Source organism: Thalassophryne amazonica, chromosome 4, assembly GCF_902500255.1.
Source record: "Thalassophryne amazonica chromosome 4, fThaAma1.1, whole genome shotgun sequence".
Classification (NCBI taxonomy): domain Eukaryota; kingdom Metazoa; phylum Chordata; class Actinopteri; order Batrachoidiformes; family Batrachoididae; genus Thalassophryne; species Thalassophryne amazonica.
In genome coordinates this window covers 133,278,545-133,302,859 of record NC_047106.1, presented here as the reverse complement: position 1 = coordinate 133,302,859, position 24,315 = coordinate 133,278,545, and the positions used below count along the sequence as shown (strand labels likewise).

Below are 24,315 nucleotides of genomic sequence, written 5' to 3'. Positions count from 1 at the left end.
AACTGAAACAGGCTTTACAACACAGAAAACTATTAAAATAGTAAGCCTCTCATAATCTCTCTAAGGTTTCTTTTGCTTCCACACACACTATATATATATGTAAGGATTAAGCCGTGCATTATACGGTTTGAATGCGAGGAGTCTAATTCTTCTTCTTTCCCGTCTTCAATCTTGTCCAGTTCGTTCGATGTTAAATCTTTATGCCGTTGCTTTTGCTGTTCTTCTCGTTTGCTCTCCTCCTCTTCCCATTCCTCAAATGTTTTATTTTGGCCAAAAATATTAAAATTCACTTGGAAATCCATGTTTTATCGTGTTTCTGTCATTCACCTGTCAAAACACAGCTGATCTGCACCAAATGATTTGTGCGTTGCTGTGGTGACGACCAGAGCGGAGTGACAAAAATAATGCATGCCAGTTAGACATGAAATTCTCACTGACCATGGTATAAATATTATTAAAGCTCCCCTTTTACTATTTCAGTTAATTCCTGCCTTAGTTTCTCTCATGTTTATTTTGCAAAACTGTAAAAGGAGACATTTGGAGGAAAAACCCTTACAGGGACTTGTACATTGGTTAACCCTTCAAATGTAAGTCCTTTCAGCTGCTCCCTTGTTTTCTCTTCGGGTCGCCACAGCAGATCCTATGTGGATCTGCATGTTGATTTGGCACAAGTTTACACTGGATGCAACTCCATATTACATGGAGAAACAGCAGGGGTGGGGTTTGAACCAGGAACCTTCTGCACTGGAACCAAGCGCAATAACTACTTGGCCACCACCCTTGTCCTTGCATAACTCAATCAATCAATCAATTTTTTTATATAGCGCCAAATCACAACAAACAGTTGCCCCAAGGCGCTTTATATTGTAAGGCAAGGCCATACAATAATTATGTAAAACCCCAATGGTCAAAACGACCCCCTGTGAGCAAGCACTTGGCTACAGTGGGAAGGAAAAACTCCCTTTTAACAGGAAGAAACCTCCAGCAGAACCAGGCTCAGGGAGGGGCAGTCTTCTGCTGGGACTGGTTGGGGCTGAGGGAGAGAACCAGGAAAAAGACATGCTGTGGAGGGGAGCAGAGATCGATCACTAATGATTAAATGCAGAGTGGTGCATACAGAGCAAAAAGAGAAAGAAACAGTGCATCATGGGAACCCCCCAGCAGTCTACGTCTATAGCAGCATAACTAAGGGATGGTTCAGGGTCACCTGATCCAGCCCTAACTATAAGCTTTAGCAAAAAGGAAAGTTTTAAGCCTAATCTTAAAAGTAGAGAGGGTGTCTGTCTCCCTGATCTGAATTGGGAGCTGGTTCCACAGGAGAGGAGCCTGAAAGCTGAAGGCTCTGTCTCCCATTCTACTCTTACAAACCCTAGGAACTACAAGTAAGCCTGCAGTCTGAGAGCGAAGCGCTCTATTGGGGTAATATGGTACTACGAGGTCCCTAAGATAAGATGGGACCTGATTATTCAAAACCTTATAAGTAAGAAGAAGAATTTTAAATTCTATTCTAGAATTAACAGGAAGCCAATGAAGAGAGGCCAATATGGGTGAGATATGCTCTCTCCTTCTAGTCCCCGTCAGTACTCTAGCTGCAGCATTTTGAATTAACTGAAGGCTTTTTAGGGAACTTTTAGGACAACCTGATAATAATGAATTACAATAGTCCAGCCTAGAGGAAATAAATGCATGAATTAGTTTTTCAGCATCACTCTGAGACAAGACCTTTCTGATTTTAGAGATATTGCATAAATGCAAAAAAGCAGTCCTACATATTTGTTTAATATGCGCTTTGAATGACATATCCTGATCAAAAATGACTCCAAGATTTCTCACAGTATTACTAGAGGTCAGGGTAATGCCATCCAGAGTAAGGATCTGGTTAGACACCATGTTTCTAAGATTTGTGGGGCCAAGTACAATAACTTCAGTTTTATCTGAGTTTAAAAGCAGGAAATTAGAGGTCATCCATGTCTTTATGTCTGTAAGACAATCCTGCAGTTTAGCTAATTGGTGTGTGTCCTCTGGCTTCATGGATAGATAAAGCTGGGTATCATCTGCGTAACAATGAAAATTTAAGCAATACCGTCTAATAATACTACCTAAGGGAAGCATGTATAAAGTGAATAAAATTGGTCCTAGCACAGAACCTTGTGGAACTCCATAATTAACTTTAGTCTGTGAAGAAGATTCCCCATTTACATGAACAAATTGTAATCTATTAGACAAATATGATTCAAACCACCGCAGCGCAGTGCCTTTAATACCTATGGCATGCTCTAATCTCTGTAATAAAATTTTATGGTCAACAGTATCAAAAGCAGCACTGAGGTCTAACAGAACAAGCACAGAGATGAGTCCACTGTCCGAGGCCATAAGAAGATCATTTGTAACCTTCACTAATGCTGTTTCTGTACTATGATGAATTCTAAAACCTGACTGAAACTCTTCAAATAGACCATTCCTCTGCAGATGATCAGTTAGCTGTTTTACAACTACCCTTTCAAGAATTTTTGAGAGAAAAGGAAGGTTGGAGATTGGCCTATAATTAGCTAAGATAGCTGGGTCAAGTGATGGCTTTTTAAGTAATGGTTTAATTACTGCCACCTTAAAAGCCTGTGGTACATAGCCAACTAACAAAGATAGATTGATCATATTTAAGATCGAAGCATTAAATAATGGTAGGGCTTCCTTGAGCAGCCTGGTAGGAATGGGGTCTAATAAACATGTTGATGGTTTGGATGAAGTAACTAATGAAAATAACTCAGACAGAACAATCGGAGAGAAAGAGTCTAACCAAATACCGGCATCACTGAAAGCAGCCAAAGATAACGATACGTCTTTGGGATGGTTATGAGTAATTTTTTCTCTAATAGTTAAAATTTTGTTAGCAAAGAAAGTCATGAAGTCATTACTAGTTAAAGTTAATGGAATACTCAGCTCAATAGAGCTCTGACTCTTTGTCAGCCTGGCTACAGTGCTGAAAAGAAACCTGGGGTTGTTCTTATTTTCTTCAATTAGTGATGAGTAGAAATATGTCCTAGCTTTACGGAGGGCTTTTTTATAGAGCAACAGACTCTTTTTCCAGGCTAAGTGAAGATCTTCTAAATTAGTGAGACGCCATTTCCTCTCCAACTTACGGGTTATCTGCTTTAAGCTACGAGTTTGTGAGTTATACCACGGAGTCAGGCACTTCTGATTTAAAGCTCTCTTTTTTAGAGGAGCTACAGCATCCAAAGTTGTCTTCAATGAGGATGTAAAACTATTGACGAGATACTCTATCTCACTTACAGAGTTTAGGTAGCTACTCTGCACTGTGTTGGTATATGGCATTAGAGAACATAAAGAAGGAATCATATCCTTAAACCTAGTTACAGCGCTTTCTGAAAGACTTCTAGTGTAATGAAACTTATTCCCCACTGCTGGGTAGTCCATCAGAGTAAATGTAAATGTTATTAAGAAATGATCAGACAGAAGGGAGTTTTCAGGGAATACTGTTAAGTCTTCTATTTCCATACCATAAGTCAGAACAAGATCTAAGATATGATTAAAGTGGTGGGTGGACTCATTTACTTTTTGAGCAAAGCCAATAGAGTCTAATAATAGATTAAATGCAGTGTTGAGGCTGTCATTCTCAGCATCTGTGTGGATGTTAAAATCGCCCACTATAATTATCTTATCTGAGCTAAGCACTAAGTCAGACAAAAGGTCTGAAAATTCACAGAGAAACTCACAGTAACGACCAGGTGGACGATAGATAATAACAAATAAAACTGGTTTTTGGGACTTCCAATTTGGATGGACAAGACTAAGAGTCAAGCTTTCAAATGAATTAAAGCTCTGTCTGGGTTTTTGATTAATTAATAAGCTGGAATGGAAGATTGCTGCTAATCCTCCGCCCCGGCCCGTGCTACGAGCATTCTGACAGTTAGTGTGACTCGGGGGTGTTGACTCATTTAAACTAACATATTCATCCTGCTGTAACCAGGTTTCTGTAAGGCAGAATAAATCAATATGTTGATCAATTATTATATCATTTACCAACAGGGACTTAGAAGAGAGAGACCTAATGTTTAATAGACCACATTTAACTGTTTTAGTCTGTGGTGCAGTTGAAGGTGCTATATTATTTTTTCTTTTTGAATTTTTATGCTTAAATAGATTTTTGCTGGTTATTGGTAGTCTGGGAGCAGGCACCGTCTCTACGGGGATGAGGTAATGAGGGGATGGCAGGGGGAGAGAAGCTGCAGAGAGGTGTGTAAGACTACAACTCTGCTTCCTGGTCCCAACCCTGGATAGTCACGGTTTGGCGGATTTAAGAAAATTGGCCAGATTTCTAGAAATGAGAGCTGCTCCATCCAAAGTGGGATGGATGCCGTCTCTCCTAACAAGACCAGGTTTTCCCCAGAAGCTTTGCCAATTATCTATGAAGCCCACCTCATTTTTTGGACACCACTCAGACAGCCAGCAATTCAAGGAGAACATGCAGCTAAACATGTCACTCCCGGTCTGATTGGGGAGGGGCCCAGAGAAAACTACAGAGTCTGACATTGTTTTTGCAAAGTTACACACCGATTTAATGTTCATTTTAGTGACCTCCGATTGGCGTAACCGGGTGTCATTACTGCCGACGTGAATTACAATCTTACCAAATTTACGCTTAGCCTTAGCCAGCAGTTTCAAATTTCCTTCAATGTCGCCTGCTCTGGCCCCCGGAAGACAATTGACTATGGTTGCTGGTGTCGCTAACTTCACATTTCGCAAAACAGAGTCGCCAATAACCAGAGTTTGATCCTCGGCGGGTGTGTCGTCGAGTGGGGAAAAACGGTTAGAGATGTGAACGGGTTGGCGGTGTACACGGGGCTTCTGTTTAGGGCTACGCTTCCTCCTCACAGTCACCCAGTCAGCCTGCTTTCCCGGCTGCTCAGGATCTGCCAGGGGGTAACTAACGGCGGCTAAGCTACCTTGGTCCGCACCGACTACAGGGGCCTGGCTAGCTGTAGAATTTTCCACGGTGCGGAGCCGAGTCTCCAATTCGCCCAGCCTGGCCTCCAAAGCTACGAATAAGCTACACTTATTACAAGTACCGTTACTGCTAAAGGAGGCCGAGGAATAACTAAACATTTCACACCCAGAGCAGAAAAGTGCGGGAGAGACAGGAGAAGCCGCCATGCTAAATCGGCTAAGAGCTAGTAGCTACGCTAAGCTAGCGGATTCCTAAAAACATGCAAAGTGAATAATGTGTAAATAATTTAGAGGTGATTCAGCAGAAGGAGTGCTTTAGTTAAGGCACGTAAAGATTACACTGGGAAACAAATCGTAATCTAGATAACTAGATCAATCTAACTGCGCAGATTAAACAGCTAACAGATACAGAAAAACACCGCTGTGCTCCGGAACAGGAAGTGATACAATACCGCAGTGAGAGCCAACTCTTCAAATATTAACTACAAATGGTTCTTATTCTTTGTGTTGCTCCTGCTTTTGTTTGGGGTTGCCACAGCAGATTAATTTTGCACGTTTTACGGCAAATGCCCTATTTGATGCAATTCCAAACATGGAGATTGGGCAATGGGAGGCATTGATCCAGGGACCTTCTCTGTGTCCCCAAATACTATGAATATATGAAAAACTGAGCAGTAATAAGGTATTTCTTAATATTTACACATTGCTGAAGTGTGAAGATAATCTACACTATGAACTCAAACAAAGATTTCATAAAAATGGCAGACACATTGCAGGGTTTGTGAACATGCATGTTCCATGAAAAAGTACAATTACTCATCAATAATATAATGGCTTTTTTTTTTAAACCACATTGGCTTTTTTTTTTAACCACATTAGTTTTCTTAAGTGTACCCAACAGTGGGTTGTAGCATCATGTCATTAGCTGAAACACTGCAACATGTCATCTAGTAATGGTATGGTTGTTCTGGTGATTTTCATGGTAGATATATGATTTAACAGCTACAAGGCTCCTTTTCTTTAAGATGTGCCATTAGTACAGAACAGGTCTAATTACCTCTGTTACTGTCTGTCTCTGTTATAGGATGTCTCAAAAAGTTAAGAACAGATGACAGTTCGTGGAAAGATAGGCTGTGGTTCAAGAGTTGATTCAGATTTGAGGCGACTCCAATCAGCTCTCAACTTTTTTAGATATCCTGTGGAAAATCACACAGGCAGAGGACTGTTGGGCCACAGCTTAATAATGCACGGTCTGAGCGTTCTCTAGTTACACATACATTCATTTATTTTCTATACCTGCTTACTCAAGTCAAGGGGTCATGGGGGGCTGGAGCCTATCCCAGCAATCATACGGTGAATGGCAAGGTACACCCTGAACAGGACAACCTATCTAACTTACCTAACCTATCGCAGAGTCACATATAGAGAAACAAACAGTCTCTCTCTCTCTCTCTCTCTCTCTCTCTCTCTCTCTCTCTCTCTCTCTCTCTCTCTCTCTCTCTCTCTCTCTCTCTCACACACACACACACACACACACACACACACACACACATGGTCAATTTAAAGTTTCCAGTTCACCTAACATGCATGTCTTCGGAAGTGGGAGGAAGTCGTAGCATCCGGAGGGAACTCACGTGAACACAGGAACAACATGCAAACTCCACACAGACTAGTTACACATGGAAGCTGGATAAAACAAATCTAGCACACGGGTTCCCAAACCTTTTGAGCCAGTTACCACCTTTATTCAGTGCTAAAACACACACTGCATGTGGCAAGAAAAAAAAAGAAAAGTAAGTTAGATCCTGGGTGTGTGAAAGTAAAATCAGATACACTGGGGTTACTATTAAACCACCAGTAATATTAACTAATACATAAATAAATGAATAAGAAAAAAGTCAATAACCATGTCACCATATACAAACAGCTATTTTGATAATTCATTATGGACTACATTTATAGAGTGCGTTTTCATCTATATAAGAAGCTCAAATGTCTCAGATTCACTCACTAATGTCAGGGTGTCATTACTGCATCAAACTATAACATATGAACCTCTCACTCTCACAGGTTTTACTATTTTTCTTCATTTCAGAAAAAAGCACGAGCATCAGTCGTCATTATTTTGTGACACTTTCTAAAAGAAGAAAAAAATTGCTGATTATTACACAGACCACTTCCTGAAGAATGACGTGTGATTGTTGCTCAGCAGAACTGTGTGGCTTCAAAAGCTCCTGCTGCTTTGGACTGATAAAGAAGAACCGAGAGTGTGACTTTATAAAGTGACAAATAAAAAGAAGTTTCGGAAAAAGAGAAAAGACAGAAGGAAGGACTGACAAGGAAAGGAAAGGTGAAGAAACAAGATTAAGGAGCAATGCAAGGACATAAAGAAGCAAGCAATAAAGACAGCAAGAAAGAAGGAGATAGAAAAAAAAAAAGTTGGAAGACTTTGGCACTCCCAAACAACAAGAACACACAGGCTGCAGAGAAGCTTTCTTTGGTCAAAACTAATGCAATGGCGACATCTTGAGGTAAGTATCAACAATGTAATACTACATTGAGGATAATAGCAAAAATAATAATAATAAATCAAAGCTAAAAGCTTTCAAACTTTCCTAAGCTGCACATATTCCATTTTAACAAATAATTAATGTCTGCTTTATTTCCATATAAAGTTATTTTAAAATGACAGTTACATGATAAATTTATTTGTTTTTCTTCACCACGTCACTGATTGAGATACACCAAGATAAATGTCTTAAAAAGCACAGAAGATTCCAGAGATTGATGGAGGGTACTTCAACAAGTTGTCAGCCTTATGCTGCATTTACACATAGACAGGACACGTTACGAATGTCATATTTGCATCATTCTTGGCACATTCCTGACATTCTTAACGTGACTTAATGCATCTGAATAGGTTTCTTAATAGTGCGTGTTGGTGCGTGATATTTGTGATTTTCGTGGAGCATGTTTTTGGCTGTCAAAAAATCTTCCATGAATGTCACACACCACCCTCATTTCGCCTCCTGTCACGGAGGTCGCAACTGAGCGTGTTTATCCGCCTTGATTAGTGATGATTAGGGATGGGTATTGATAAGATTTTATCAATATCGATGCCATTATCGATTCTGCTTATCGATCCGATTCCTTATCGATACCTCTTGTGAATTTTTTGTCTACTAAAAGCAGGCTTTACAGGTTTTCTATGTCAACAACATTTTATTGAGTCTTAAAGTAAATAAATATGAAATTGGTCACTGGATCCTTGATCTCTGGACATAAATAAAAATAAATAAAATTTGTAGTTTTTGTCAAAAGCATTTCCTTTCAGACATTTTGGCATGAATGTCCCGCCATACCTCTGAACTGAGCTCAGCCATCTGCTGCACGTCAGCGCAGGACGTCTCATTTTGGGAGGAAAAAAAAAACATTTTGATCGATTGCAGTTTGTTTGTATTATAATGTTTGGAAAGAGGTGTCAATTGATTTAAACGGCATTTTGCTTTGGATTTATTAAATCCGGCTGGACTCTATCATTCTAACTTGACTCAGCAGAGAGCTGCACAGCTTTTGGAGCTGTGTGAACAGAACGGAGGATGATTCTCATTTCTTTCTCGCAACAAGATAGGAGTCTCAGTTAGTGACTTTAATCCACACAAAAGTGACTCATGATTGACATATTCAGGGATGAAAGTGTGGAAAAACAAAAAATAGGTGTAACCCAAAATTACCCCCTCAACACCACCCGCATGAAAATGTTTGAATTCTAGAAGCTCTGAAATGCAATCTGGGACTATTCCAGACAATAAACTGCAGTGAGTGCAGCATCCATTTAGTGAGAAAAAAACCCAACTTTCCTTATTCAAATTTATTCCAGTAGTATTCTGCTCTTACTAGGATGCAGATATTTCTGGAGGAAATCACTTTAGAAATTAACAAACTGAAAATATGGTTTGACAGAAACAAATTGCCATTAAACTTAAGACAGGGATGAAGTTGAGGTGTAAGAGTCACTAGGTGTTTAGGAAACAGGAAACAGTTATTTATTTCTATATTTATTTATGTTCATTGTTAGTTGGTTTTATATTTTCTGTTGTGTTTTTAATCAGGTTTTTTTTGTCTCTTTCTATAAAATTGTATTGTAGTAGTATTAGTTATTATTACTATTATTGTTGTTGTTGCTATTATTATTATTATTATATAAACAAAATAAATAAAAAAAATTAGAATTGGTAATACATTTGACTCTTTTACAACAACAAACCCTGAGCCATTACTTACTATACAGAAAACAAATGCACAAAAACGTGCTGAGATGCGAACAGCTTAATGCTAATTTTAACATTGAAAATGCCATAGACATGCTAACGCGTTAGCATCGGCCCCATTTTTAAGTTATAAAATACATCTATCAACTGTTTCAGAAGACCATAACAGGTCGATTTAACATAAAAAGTGTAAATATTACTCACAGACATATGTTCTTTGGGGTTTTAGTGGGTAAAAATGAAGACAAAGCGAAATAAAACAAAGAACCAGCGAAGCAGCGGGTCGGATCAATGCTTCCTTGCTTCAAGCTTCAAAGAAGAGCCGCACTGCAGAAACGGTAACATAGAGACATGATCATTTTCCTGACAAACACCCCCAAAAACAACGGCCACTCTGATGGATCGATAAGGGAATCATTAAACAAAAAGGCTATTGATGTCGGTGGATCGAATCATTTCTTAAGGATACCCGAAGAGAACCGGCTCTCGATACCCAACCCTAGTGATGATCCTCAGTAGAGCGTGACAGCCTTCTTCTCTGACGTGCGCACAATTAAACCCTGCTGCACCGCATTCAGTTTCATTGCTGCAGTATGCTGAAGAAGGACAGTGACGCCAAGTCAGCTAAAGTCTCATTCCAATGCTCATCAGCGCACTCCTGCAAATGTTCCACCTGCTGCTGCTGCGCCTGATGTTTGGGAAAATGAGCGAGATGACAGCCAAATGGAACCACACATCTGGCTCTCTCCGTCTCCTCCTCCTCTCTGCGCCACTCCTTAGCACAGAGCCGAACTCAGCATGCAGTCACAAAGTTCTTCTGCTGTGGATTTTGAGGTGCAAACTGGAGCGATCTGAATTGTTCAGCAGCTGATGGATGAATATGGGTGTGTGTGTCTATGAGGAGACAAATCGCCTCATTCACAACGTGACAGAACGTAATGATGCGCTGTTACGAGCAATAGCGTGGAACATTATTCTTGACCGTGTGTAATGGTTCCTGATCATTCTCCAGTGACATGTGCCATTAATCATAACACGTGGTAATAGGTTCCAGCAGTTCCTGAGGACACCTGACGTCTTTGCCTCAAATCATCACATTTGTGATCAGCGGCCAAGAATGTATACTTCGTGGCATTCATGACTTGTCATTGTTATGTGTAAACGCAGCATTACCCAGAAACAAAAGTATCTGGAGAATCCAGATGTGAGCTTCTTCCACGAAGGGACAGTGAAGCGTGAACATCAGTGGACCAAGTGCATTGACGTTTAGGGAGACTACGAGGGCTGTCAATAAAGTAACGGTCCTTTTTATTTTTTTCAAAAACTATATGGATTTCATTCATATGTTTTTACGTCAGACATGCTTGAACCCTCGTGCGCATGCGTGAGTTTTTCCACGCCTGTCGGTGACGTCATTCGCCTGTGAGCACTCCTTGTGGGAGGAGTCGTCCAGCCCGTCGGAATTCCTTTGTCTGAGAAGTTGCTGAGAGACTGGCGCTTTGTTTGATCAAAATTTTTTCTAAACCTGTGAGACACATCGAAGTGGACACGGTTCGAAAAATTAAGCGCGTTTTCAGTGAAAATTTTAACAGCTGATGAGAGATTTTGAGGTGATTCTGTCGCTTTAAGGACTTCCCACAGTGCGAGACGTCGCTCAGCGCTCTCAGCCGCCGTCGTCAGCCTGTTCAAGCTGAAAACCTCCACATTTCAGGCTCTATTGATCCAGGACGTCGTGAGAGAACAGAGAAGTTTCAGAAGAAGTCGGTTTCAGCATTTTATCCGGATATTCCACTGTTAAAGGAGATTTTTTTAATGAAAGACGTGCGGACGGGTCCGCGCGTCGGGACGCAGCCGCCGCGACGCTCCGCCACAGGAAAAACACCTCTGTTCGAAGCCTTAAGGACAAGTTGGAACATGTCCTGCTGTTAAACAATTTCTCATATACTCACTCCACTGAAAGCCATCAAAAGCCGCCTGGATTTTACAAATGGTTATCAACACGGAGGTGTTTTTCCTGTGCCGCCGCACCGCGTCGGCTGCGTCCCGACGCGCGGATCCGTCCGCACGTCTTTCATTAAAAAAATCTCCTTTAACAGTGGAATATCCGGATAAAATGCTGAAACCGACTTCTTCTGAAACTTCTCTGTTCTCTCACGACGTCCTGGATCAATAGAGCCTGAAATGTGGAGGTTTTCAGCTTGAACAGGCTGACGACGGCGGCTGAGAGCGCTGAGCGACGTCTCGCACCGTGGGAAGTCCTTAAAGCGACAGAATCACCTCAAAATCTCTCATCAGCCGTTAAAATTTTCACTGAAAACCAGCTTAATTTTTCAAACCGTGTCCACTTCGATGTGTCTCACAGGTTTAGAAAAAATTTTGATCAAACTCTCTCAGCAACTTCTCAGACAAAGGAATTCCGACGAGGGGCTGGACGACTCCTCCCACAAGGAGTGCTCACAGGCGAATGACGTCACCGACAGGCGTGGAAAAACTCACGCATGCGCACGAGGGTTCAAGCATGTCTGACGTAAAAACATATGAATGAAATCCATATAGTTTTTGAAAAAAATAAAAAAGACCGTTACTTTATTGACAGCCCTCGTATACTGACAAATACTGTGGGAACAACAGACTATACTGAAAAATACTGCGGGAACAACCTTTCTTCAGTGATGTTTTCTGTGTGAGACTGAGAACTTTCTGATGTACCCTCATAAAAGCTTCTAAATGGCTGTCAGAATAATTTGAGGTTAATTAGTGAACCTTTGGCTGTATTTCTGGACCTACCTGCAGAATCAGCACTTTCTTGTGTGACCGGTGGTCTCTGCATTGTGATTGGTACTACTGGTGTGATGTGGATGGACATACAGGACACAGCGAGGATAATTTGGAAGAGGAGGCTCTTTGTTTCATGGTCTGGCTCTCTCTGGTAACACGTAAAAAATAATACAGGCTCTTTTTAGTTCAGGTTCATCCCGGCCCAACTCTAGACAACACACACAGGTTAGGATACACCTTGTGTGCACCTGACCCAACACATCAAAAGAATGCGCACCCATCCAGCACCATAATACGATGCATGCGATGTTAACAATAATATAAATAAAGGATGAACATAAAAACACACAATGACACAGACAAGCTACCTCTTCCCACAAAGACATACCAAAGAGGAAGAGGCAGTCTAAATATATAGTGGTGCACCTGAAGAAGAAAAGACACTAAGCAACAAAGAAGAGGACGGAAGATCAACTAAAATACGGAGCAATACACAAAACAATACCAGGTAACAAAGAAAATACAAAAGAACAGAAGAGCAATCCCAAACATCTCATAATTGACTACACATTTGCTCAGGGTGCCATAATCGATTTGTGATGGCTCCTAGGTAGGAATCAGACTTATGGAGATCCAAACTTTAGCTCTGGAAGACTTTGCTTAATTATGCTGATAAGTGCAAGAATGCACAAGTTGTACAGTCATTCAGTCATTCATCAGTTTGGAGCAGCACTGTGGCTTAGTGGTTAGCACTGTTGCCTCACGGTGAGAAGGTCATGGGTTCAATTCCTGCCTGTGGCCTTTCTGTGTGGAGTTTGCATGTTCTCCCTGTGTTTGCGTGGGTTTCCTCCGGGTGTTTCGGTTTCCTCCTACATCCAAAAACATGCGGGTTAGGTGGATTAGAATCTTTAAATTGTCCGTAGGTGTGCGTGTGGGTGTGTCTGTGTTTGTTTGTTTATATGTGGCCCTGTGACAGACTGGCGTCCTGTCCTGGGTGTACCCCGCCTCGTGCTCTATGACTGCTGGGATAAGCTCCATCGCCCCACAACCCTTAATTGGACTAAGCGGTTGAAGATGTGTGTGTAAATCAGTTTGGGGAATCATCTGGAATCTTCCATTCTATTTGAAGAGGCATTCATTTTGGTGTAAACTGTTGACAGTTTCCCAGCTGAAATAAATCTATGCTGCAACCAAAGAGGTTAATAAATGAGAGTCCTCAATGCTGCTTACTAAACATGAATGTCCCGTCATGGACAGCGACATGACACCTCTTAACTGGGCAAAATATTGACGAAGTGCCCGGATGTTAATGCATTTTCAATGCGGATTCGCGGCTGAACACACTCAGAAAACTGCTCACAAAACACGTGTTAAAATCTCATTCCGACATGGATATCGAGCCAGTAAAATTAATTTTCGTTATGTAAGGTAAGTAATGGTCCTAAAACCATTACAATACTTTTATACATACATTACACAATTATCCTTTATTGACTGAGTTTCATTCATGAAGTCAGTGATGTGGGTGCCCATCTCTGTGTGAGGCTGTGACTGAGCAGCACAGTCATTCTAATCTCCGAGCAGCGGCTCGGTTATTTATGGTGCAAATTAAAAAAAATAATAAAAAATTGGTCTTGTCAAACAATTTTAATCACTAACAACAAGTATTTTAACTAGACATCGACCTAACAGGGGTTAAATATCAACTAGACATAAGTGAAGAGTTAATGGTCTGTGTCCTCGGAGGACACAGACACAGGAAGGCAACATACACCTGTTTATCGAGCAAATGCCACGGACAAAGTGACAAGAATAACCAACACCACTTACTTATGGAAGGAAATGTTGTTCTTCCTCCGTTTGTGGCTTTGCCAACATGCACAGCTTTCCAGCATATTCCACCTGTTTCTTGACAAGACTAATTGAGCGTCTATGCCCGCTGCCTTCTGAGATGCCTGGAATTAAAATGACAACCACGCCTCCTTGCCGGGACAGGGCTCAGTGTGACTGCGGACTCCAGCTCTCATTTATTAATCTCTCTGGCTGCAACTTTTTTTTATAAATTACTTTATACTAGCATGTTCCCCGTGGGGATCCATGGGCTCTAGATTGGGTGTGTTGTCACTTCGGCTGCTCCTGTTTGTTCGGGGGTCGGCACAGTGGATACAGCCAGATCCGCATTGGTATTTGGCGCAAGTTTGTGTCAGGAAGGGCAACTCCAGTTTCACCCGCAGAAACACACACACAGCCGCTGGTGTTCCGAAGAGGTCTCCCATCCAAGTACTAAGCAGATGCCGCACTGCTTAGCTTCTGAGATCTGACGGGATCAGGCGTACACAGGCAAATAGGTAGGAGGCATTTTTCAAGGGTGGTAATAAATTAAGCTTATGAAAATTAAACTGATGAGTTGGAATGACGTGTGAATGTTTTTAGAATCTTAGATCTCAACAATTTTTAGAAGAGAACTCAACCTTTTTATTTCCTGTTAATTATGTAATTTTTTAAATGTTAATTTACTGTTTTAATGTATTTATATATTGTTTAGGTTCTTGTTATCATTGTACACACTATTATTATTATTTTATTTTTACTTTTAAACAGACCACAATGGAAATAAATGTTTTCACTTTCTTGTGTCATCCATGTATTTTTTTAACGTATTTACAAGTATATTACGTACTTGCACTGAACTTACTAAAAAAAAAAAAAACTCACCACACTCACACTTTTAATATAAAGAGGACTTAGCGCTCCCTGCTGGAATGGCATATGAGTCGAGATCCATTGTTCCGTTTTCATAGCATACATACTTGACCCAAAATACATAAGAATACCAAACGGCAAATGTCGGCTATACAGTTTCTCTGTGATTGAAGCTGCAGGCATGCACAGCTACTGTAAGCAGGTACTTTTAATTTGACAAAGAAAGATGGTGGCAGAAGACATTAAAAACACTACACATTTCACTTATGGTAACAACATGAGTCTTAACAAAAGTGACTAAACCAATTGAGCTACAAAAACACAATAAATCAATAACACTAACAACACAATACTAACAACACACCACAATAACAAGACTTAAAACCTCAAAACCCTGAACTTCCAATGGTGCATTACAGTACAATGTCAATTGTTTATTTGTTAGCTAGAATTGCTAATTTCTTCAAAAACATTTGTCATCAACTATCCATTTTTGCAGCGTTCATCCTTGACCCAAAATATAGAAGCATATCAAATGGCAAATGGCAGCAATCCCTGGTTTTTGTGTGATTCAAGCCAAACTCACCCCTATACACAGAGGCCACTTGGCTATTATAATATAGATTGAAATAAAGCTCCACAGTCAATAAATTTATGTCTCCATGTACTGTGGTGAAACAGCGCCCCCAACTGGCTGGGTGACTTTGGCAGAAGAATGTGCTCCCTGAGTGCTCTCAGTTTCCCATAATTTAAGTAAATATGGGAGAAATGAGCTCAATATTTTTGTAGGTGTTAGAGTAATTTAATTAGCTTTAATTATCTGTAAACAACATCTAGTGCAACAGCAACTAGTACCACAGTTTAACAACCAAATTAGCTGAACAGAACCACTTACTTAAAACTATTCGACAAAAAAAAAAAAAAAGAGCTGGAATGACAACAACATCAATCTTTTCTTTAAGCGTAGTGTTTTGTACTGAAGTGAACTTTTACCTGTGTTGGCCGTCACCGTCGTCTCCATGGTTACGGCGCTCCGTGTACAGTCGTTTTAAATTACGTATTTATTTTGTGAATCGCTGCCGTGTCGTAACCGTATTATCGCAGGCAGCCTGTTGCTTTTTCGTGTAGTTTTAACGGGTAAAATTAGCAGTTGTTAAGCGCACAACAGCGTAATATGAGCGTGAGTATATAATGAAGAGCTACGACGAATGAATGCAAAGAAGCGAGAAGTCAGTCCGACGAGACAGCAGAGGCAGAAAGCGTAAGTAAAACCAGAAAAAATGGGCTCCTATTAAAAGCTGGGATTAGCACAAAAACTACAGTCATAAAACATGAAGTTATCAAAGATGCTGAGCGAATGCCGTTAAAGGTGATAAATTAACCCCAGAGTGATCAGGAAGAACACCCCGAGGTGAGTTTGATATCGTTGCGTGGAATAGTGTGACGTCTCGATGTGCATTTTGGAAATGGCAAATTTCACAGACGTCATTAAGGGGTGGCTTTGAGTGGCAGTGGCCACCCCTGTTGCTCTTTTAGCGGGAATGCTGCGTTCACACCGGGCGCGATCAGACGCTACAAATTCGCGGGGTTCAGGTGGCGACGGACGCGCCTCCTTCACCCAGTGTGTCGCTCTGCTTTTGCTGCGAAAATTTGCCCCGGTGCGTCATCAAATAGGAGGAGCTTCCATTCCGCTCGCGGGCTCCGGTTGTCAGTCAAGTTAACATGACGGACCTTGATCACACGGAGCGAGTTGTTGTGGAAAGCTCCCAATACAGGGAGTATTTGCTGCAGGAGCTCCGTCTGGATGACAGCGGCTTTCAGCGGTCCTTCCACGTCTGCAGGACCCAGTTTGAGGACCTCCTGTCCCGTTCACGCGTGCACATGTAAACAATTTAAAAAAAAAAGAAACTCCACTGCTTGCTGCGGGGCTGCAGCTCGCTCTTCCCCATTGTCATAATTGTGTTTAGAAACCAGTCACCATTTGTTTTATTATACATCTGTGTAGTTAATAAGTAAAATAATCTCCATGGACGATTGGCTCGCGCGCACGTAAAATAAAAATAAAAATAAACTGTGACTAACCTTAGTCAACTAAGTGAATTTAATAGACTAAAAGATTAGACTGCTTTATGAAACTGGGCCCAGGACTGATATAATGCCAGGCTGATTAGTTGCAGGTGTTGAGCCGCCACAGGTGTTTCCAGTTGCGGCTCTACTGATGAGGTCAGGAAAGAGAGAGAGAGCAAACAAACAGGAGTCAAAACAAGTATTTTGTATTAGAAATTTTAATTCCAGTCAGTAACTAATTACATAGTATAATCATGTTAAATGTTTCATACATTAATTTTGTTCATTTATTTTTAAATTTTTTTAAATATTCCACCAGGTTTTGTGGAGATTGGCTAGAAACATCTGAAGAAATTTCTCTTAGCTTTGAAAGACAAGACATTTTCATTGATATTTAGTAAAGGTGTGTGTGTGGATGGGTGGTGGTATTCTGGGTCTTCAGTTTCAGAGATGTTAGGATCCTATCTCACTGGGTGTGAGTGTTGGAGAGCAGTTGGAGATGCGACTTAGTGACCAAACACGTGAATGAGTGACAGTGTCTTCAATTGGCATCTTACCTCACTTAAGTGGACACTCGCAGCTGAAGACGAATGACAAATTTGCGCACAGTATTCAGTTATTATTATCCTGCTATTATCCACTTGAATACACTGTGGAAATCCCCCCCCCCCCCGTTCCCAATAATTGCAAGATAAAATAAATTAAATATAAAACATAAATAATAAAGTCTGCAGTGCACTCACTGATTTGCTGAATGATGTCTCTGCTGTATCTAGTGTCATATCTTCCACATCCAGGATATAATCCATCCATTTTCTATACCTGCTTACTCCAATTAAGGGTCACGTTGGCGCCGAGTTCCATGCCCAGCCTTTTCTCCGTGATACCACTGTGTCCAGCAGTGCTTCTGGAGTGTGTGTCCTTTGATTTGGTTTATTTGGTAATAACACTGTAAGTCCCTTTGGCTGGTCCCTTGTTTTTACACTCAGTCTTCAGAACAGATCCAAGGTGGATCTGCATGTTGATTTGGCACAGATACATCCTCCTGCATTTTGGCTCTGATGGACATATGATGTCACATTTCCATGGCACAGCATTTGAGAGAAAGATTTTCCCAGTTTATAGACACTTATGCTCACTGCTGGAGCTGGAACTGAGCAGTGTGTTAAGGAAAGCATGTCCTCATATTTCCTCTGATTGTACATTCCTCACAAGGAGCACATCAAAAAACTCCCACTGCACGTGGAGACGCAGCAAGTACATTCAGAGGGTCACGTGTCAGCAGCGATGGCTCTGGGAGCAAACTGGGAAGAGCCTTGTCGCTTTGTCAACTGAAAAATTCAAAACCCAGGCACGACACTAGCGACATCCTGTGAGTGAAGCAAGGGAGGAGCACCATCCAGCGAGCATCGCGCAAAATCAAGCAATTTCTCTCTCAGTTGCCGTTCACAGGCTGTCTCAGCCCAGTGAGATAGGAGCCTTATGTTCTTATGTTGTCTGTCTCAAGTCAGATTTATCTATTTGCTCTCAGCTAGCCCATTTAGACTTTCCACCTGGTGATCCAAAGTATCAGAGGATAAAATGAGTTTGACATAATAAGCGTGTGTAGCTGTTTTGGAAGTTTTTGTATTAATAAAAAAATATTCTGTGGTATTTGTAAAACCATTGATTTTTTTTTCTTTTTTTAACAGGCATCTGTCCATTACTACCCAATGGAAAAATATGAGAAGCTGGTCAAAATTGGTGAGGGTTCCTATGGTGTGGTGTTCAAATGCCGGAACAGAGATACTGGCCAGATAGTTGCCATCAAAAAGTTTGTGGAATCTGAAGATGATCCAGTTATTAAGAAGATCGCATTAAGAGAAATACGTATGCTGAAGGTAAGAGAGTAATACCCAGTGGCATCAGATTTATTCCCAGTCCATACAACATGTGGACAGTGTGGTCACATTTTACACAAACTCAGTGTACTATTTCAGTCGGATTTTCAATTCTCATATTTTAGCAATAGGCATATACTGTGCATGTATAGTGTTTTATTATTAGCTGTATTAAGCTGTTTGTGTTTTTGCCAGACTGTAATGAACTAATCTTATTGAAACTTTGTACAGGTTTTGTTGTTGTAATGTGTTAATGGTTGGTCAGATTCTATATTTAACAATTATTTTCATTATTAACTTGAATTTTTTTCAGTTTGTTAGTAGAATTATGTTTAATAAACAGTGAAGTGTTTTTCAGAAAACATGATGAATGTTGGATGTAATCTATAATACAAACATTACATTTTGGGGAATACAAAAGGGTGTTTTAGTAAATAGTCTACAATAGTCCTGCAAAGCTTGAACATTGGTAACTTGCTGTAAGAACTGACAAAAATATATCTCAAATGTGGGAGTTTTGTGTATAAACTGACGCTTTGCAGTGACACACTGGTTTTAACAATTGTTAATTAACAGGCACATTGAGCTCTTGCAGGTTTATGAGTGTCAAAGTTTTCTTAGATCTAATAAGATAATTGTTGAAGGGATCATATTGTGCCATATAATTTTTTTTTTATCTATCTTTTGTATTTTCATGTGTTTGATATTTAATATTTTACATACCATACATCCCACAGTTCTATGTTTTCACAGATATTCTTGTGATTTAAAGCTAGAGTGCCAGGAAGCATATTGAAATTGAGACGATTATTAGAATTTTGTAACGCGTTACTCTAATCTGACCACTTTTTTTAGTAACGAGTAATCTAACGCGTTAATCTCTCCAAATCAGTAATCAGATTAAAGTTACTTCTCCAAGCCAGTGTGCGTTACTATTATTTTTGCATTGTGGGTCGATAGCAGCATTAAACTTGGTCTGTGGGCAGGAGGTCGGGGTTCGACTGAACTGCCCACTTTAAGCGAGCTGTGAGCTTTTCATCTGTGGTTTTTGCAGCAGCTATGACTCGTCCTCACCTCTTAAAGCACAGTGACAACAGCACACCTGCACTGAGCTTTACAAAGACATTTTTATGCTTTTTTTTCTCAGAGCCGCTCCATATCTTCTGCTAAAAACAGCTGATCCTCTGTGACGTGTCAACAACTAACACTATTTTCCACCCAGATGCACCTAAACTCTCTTTCTGAGGACCACATGATGTGAAAACACAATAAAACTTTCTTACCTGTAAATCTGGTCATGTTTTCTGCATAAATAAATGTTATCCATTCTTTGTGCTCAAACGCCAAAGCAGGGGCGAATCCAGGTGGAATGGGGGCGTGGGGCAAGGATGTGCCCCCCCACAACACCCCTAGATTAAAGGTCCAGTTTTGAAGCCTTTTTTTTACTACAACTACTAATACTACTTAAAATAATAATAATTTCGACAAGTAAAATGTTTAGAGAGAATTTAAATGTTAGAAAAATGTTAGAATGAATTTAATAGTTACATTTATAAACAATGTAGGTTAGAAATTGCAAGTTTTACTGTTACAGTGCTGTCAATGGTTAAATATGAGGTCAGGAAAGAGGTCTTTATTTTACTTTTTATTAATCAAGTATTTATTTTCATTGAAGCCAAGAAAGGGTGACTATAAAGTGAGTTTTTGCAAAACAGGTATCATTGTCATGTTCAGGTGGCAGAGAGTTGTTGTCGGCAGCTGGGGAAAGTAACTAAAAAAGTAACTAGTAATCTAACTTAGTTACTTTTCCAATTGAGTAATCAGTAAAGTAACTAAGTTACTTTTTCAAGGAGTAATCAGTAATTGGATTACTTTTTCAAAGTAACTGTGGCAACACTGGTCTGAACATGATTAAAATTCATTCGTATCGAAACAAATTCTGAATTATTGGCACATGCCAAAAATTCGAAAGCCAGGACGCCATCGGGGTGACGTCGCAGTTCACGTGGGGGGGGTTTCACCGCTAGCTGCAGCGACAGAAGACTGGCGATTGAACTCATGAAGATTTTGCAGCACTGCTTTTGGACAGGTGAGTTGCCTGGTGACTGGTGTCTGACGGTGTACAGTTATGGTTATTATCTGAGTCTGTTATTATCTGATTATTTGCGTTATTAAGTGCATCTGCGCAAGCGCAGGCGCACTTCCGGCTTGAATTCGTCTGCAGGTTTTGACGTTTACTGGGGCGAAATACGCTATGGATTTCCCACAAATTATGTATGTTCCCACAAATTAAAAATTCCTAAAAAAATTTAATGGGTTCTAAATATGATGTAGTTTATATATATTAAACTTCAGACTATATTTTATCTATTGAAGATTGCCGGCATTCTAGCTTTAACCAGAATTTATGACTGACTGACAGGGGCATAGGTTTGCATATGGACCATAGGGACAAGTCACAACCAAGATCTGGGATGGCAAAATAGTCCCTACCAATATTTAGCATTTTTTTATATAACAAAATTATTCACTATTTTTTTGCGAACTCGATACTATAATTTTAGTCGTCACGTTTTGTGTTTTCGACGTGCCAGAGTGACAGGGTTACCCATGTTGCAATTTCATTGGCTCACGTTCTCACATGGACGTAAACAAAGCGCATCTCGTGAAAAGCAGTACTTAATTTGTAAAGTGGGAGGTCCCAGAGCGTAGAGGATGGGTGGCTCCGGTGCAGTGTTGCCAGATGTACGATAATTATCGTATTTGTACGATAGTTTTGCCCTCTGTACGATGTACGATCAATAATGGGAAAAAATCCAATATGTACGATAATTTCAGTTGGTTGCCCAAACACGCATCTCTCTCTGACACTCAAGAATCATTTTGCAGGTGTTGCACTCAGGCGGCATCAAATGCTGGCTTTGGGCGACCGGGACAAAGTCATTTGAAAGCCCGCCCCCTCATACAAAGTAATGAGTTCCATCCAATCTGTGCCGTGACAGGAAGATTCCCCAACCAACATCAGCTTTTTTTTTTTCGAAACTTTATTTCAACAAATGCAATAACAAACGAACAAAACACAAGAGCAAAGAGAGATACAAGAAAAATAAAAGTTCAAGTTCCTTATGGAGGTGTCAACATTTTTTCTGTGTTCAAAATCTGCACAAGTGGCATCGGATGACGACAGCGACCTCGAGGTTGAATTCGACTCTTTCTAGTCTGGTAATTAACACGTTAGTGTCCCTTCACAGAAAAAAAAAATCTTTCTAGTCTGGTAGTGCATTTGCATTCTTTTTGTGCCATAGTTTCCCCATTACTATAATTACTGTTTAAAAATGTGACAGAAAATTCCTTGTAAATTAAAAAAAAACGCTAAAATAGCTACGTTATATGCATTTTGTTTGTGTACGATAATTTCTCCCAAAATACGATCATTTTGAGGTTTTGGTACGATAGTTTCATATTTCATATCTGGCAACACTGCTCCGGTGCAGAAAAACAAGAAGGGGGGGGCGGGGCTGGAGAACAATGCTGTGCGCCACATTTAAACTGCACACCAACACAAACACGCACACACACCTTCACAAATGACACTAACATCCTGCCTTTTCCTCAGAAATTACTACATTTATGTTTGCTGTCTATCTCTGTACTTTTCTGTCACTTTTGCGCTCTTTTTCATACTTTTCCCTCGTTTCAAAAGTCACCGAACGCACTTTACCGTAATATATGCAACATATAGCATACTGTTGGAAACCACGGGTTCTTGGCTTGCTGTCAGTGTTGAAATTTTTCAGCGTGAGGGCTTACATGAGAATTTACGGTAATGAGAATCAGCGGCGCACTAGTGTGAAACTTCCGTGTTTTTCCTCTGCGTTATGACATCACAGGCTTACGTTTACCGTAATACACCATATATCATTGGAAAGCCCTTTTTTTTGGCAAATTAGGTTGCCAGATACCTACAACTGCATTATTGATGAAGAGAATAGATTATACATCTTGGTTGCAAAAACTTTTTTTTTTTTTTTTTGTTAGCTCCACAAGTATTTTTTTTTTGTTGTTGTCTTGTTCTCTCAGGTGTAGGCCTATAGAATAGATTTGTGATTTTGGGTGCAATTTTGTTATTTAAGCTATTTGTTTGTTTGCCTACACACTTAATATTGTAAATAAAGTGTTAAATTATTCAGCATTATGTCGTCATATGTTATGTATTATGCTGTACTTGTGTCTAATGGTATGAGTGGGTTAGGGGGTGGTGGTGGTGTGCAGGGGGGCCGGGGGGGGGGGCGGGGGGTGGTATTGTCCCTACCAAAGCTGAGACCAAACCTACGCCCTTGCTGACTGATACAATTAAAGAAAGGTACCTTTTAGAAAACAGGATTTCTACTGCTATCTGCAGTTACAACACTATATTAATATGAAAATGAAAAATGTCTCAGAAGCAAAGGTGAGTTTTATAGAAATGTTTAGGAAAGCATATAAATCTGATACAAATGGTAGAATTATATCATGTCCATACAAAGGCTTGTTCAACCTTAAAACACAGTCAACTACATACATTAAAGAAAAATGGGAGCAAAAACAAGGAATAAGTATATCTGAGGAGGAATGGACAACAATGTGGAGATATCATTGGAAATGTACTCGTTCACAAATCTGGAGGAAATTCAGCTGGAAAAATCTGACAAGGTATATTATTACACCCGCTCAGAAATCTCACTACAGTGGAGCTCCCCCTGTATGTTGGAGAAACTGTGGTAACCAACATGCAAACCACCACCACATTTTCTGGGACTGCCCGGTTATCAAGGATGTCTGGAGAGAAATAGACATGGTTCTACAAGACATTTTCAAGGATGTAATGCCTCTTGAGATGAAGATTATATATTTTGGAAATTTACCCCAGAAATTATTAAAAAAGACAAATATTTGTTGAACATTTTGTTGGTCACAGCTAAAAAGGCATTAACCAGGAAATAGTTATTATAGGAAAGTCTGAATTTCACTGGATGGATGGACATTACAGTGGACATTACAAAATGGAAAATATAGCGTGTGTCAACTACAAATTGCAGCAGTTTACCTCACACTGGATAAATTGGATCAGCTATATAATACCTCATAGGCCTGATTTTGTTTTCTCAGATCATTAGGTAAGTTTTAACAACAGTCTACTCGCTAATTGTTTTGGTTCTGTTTGCGTTTTTTTTTTTTTTTTTTTTTTAAATATTGCTTTTTTGATTGTGAATTGATGTTGATAGTATGAGGATGATGAACACACAGCGGCTATGGTACATGTTATGTATATATTTGACACAAAATGCTCATAAAAAATAAATTACAAAAAAAAAGAATTTAGGACTGACACAGACTTCTCTGACTTATGTAATAAACATAACTGGCCCCTTCGGATACCGTAATTTTATTTGGTTATTACCCCTCCTGCCCCCCAAACACACACACACACACACACACACACACACACACACACACACACTCCTCAATGGCCCCGGATTACAGCTGTATTGCAAAATCAGAAAAACAAACCACCTCATACACAAATTGAAAATTGCTGTGTCACACACACCACAAAGTAAATTCAACAGTGTAAAACTAACACTGATGGTGTTAAATTAACACTGCCAGTGTAC

General features: G+C 40.1%; 1 protein-coding gene across 3 annotated transcripts in view; it reads left to right on the top strand.

The window, feature by feature from the left end:
• The first annotated feature begins 15,794 nt into the window (after positions 1–15,794).
• The window catches only part of LOC117508769 (cyclin-dependent kinase-like 1), a 47,680-nt gene continuing 39,159 nt past the window's right edge, over positions 15,795–24,315 (top strand). For all 3 annotated transcript variants that reach the window (XM_034168601.1, XM_034168600.1, XM_034168599.1), the window contains exons 1-2: positions 15,795–15,975; positions 18,473–18,661. In XM_034168601.1, the coding sequence (XP_034024492.1) occupies positions 18,494–18,661 (168 nt within the window). In that variant the 5' untranslated portion in view covers positions 15,795–15,975; positions 18,473–18,493. The remainder of the gene's footprint in view (positions 15,976–18,472; positions 18,662–24,315) is intronic.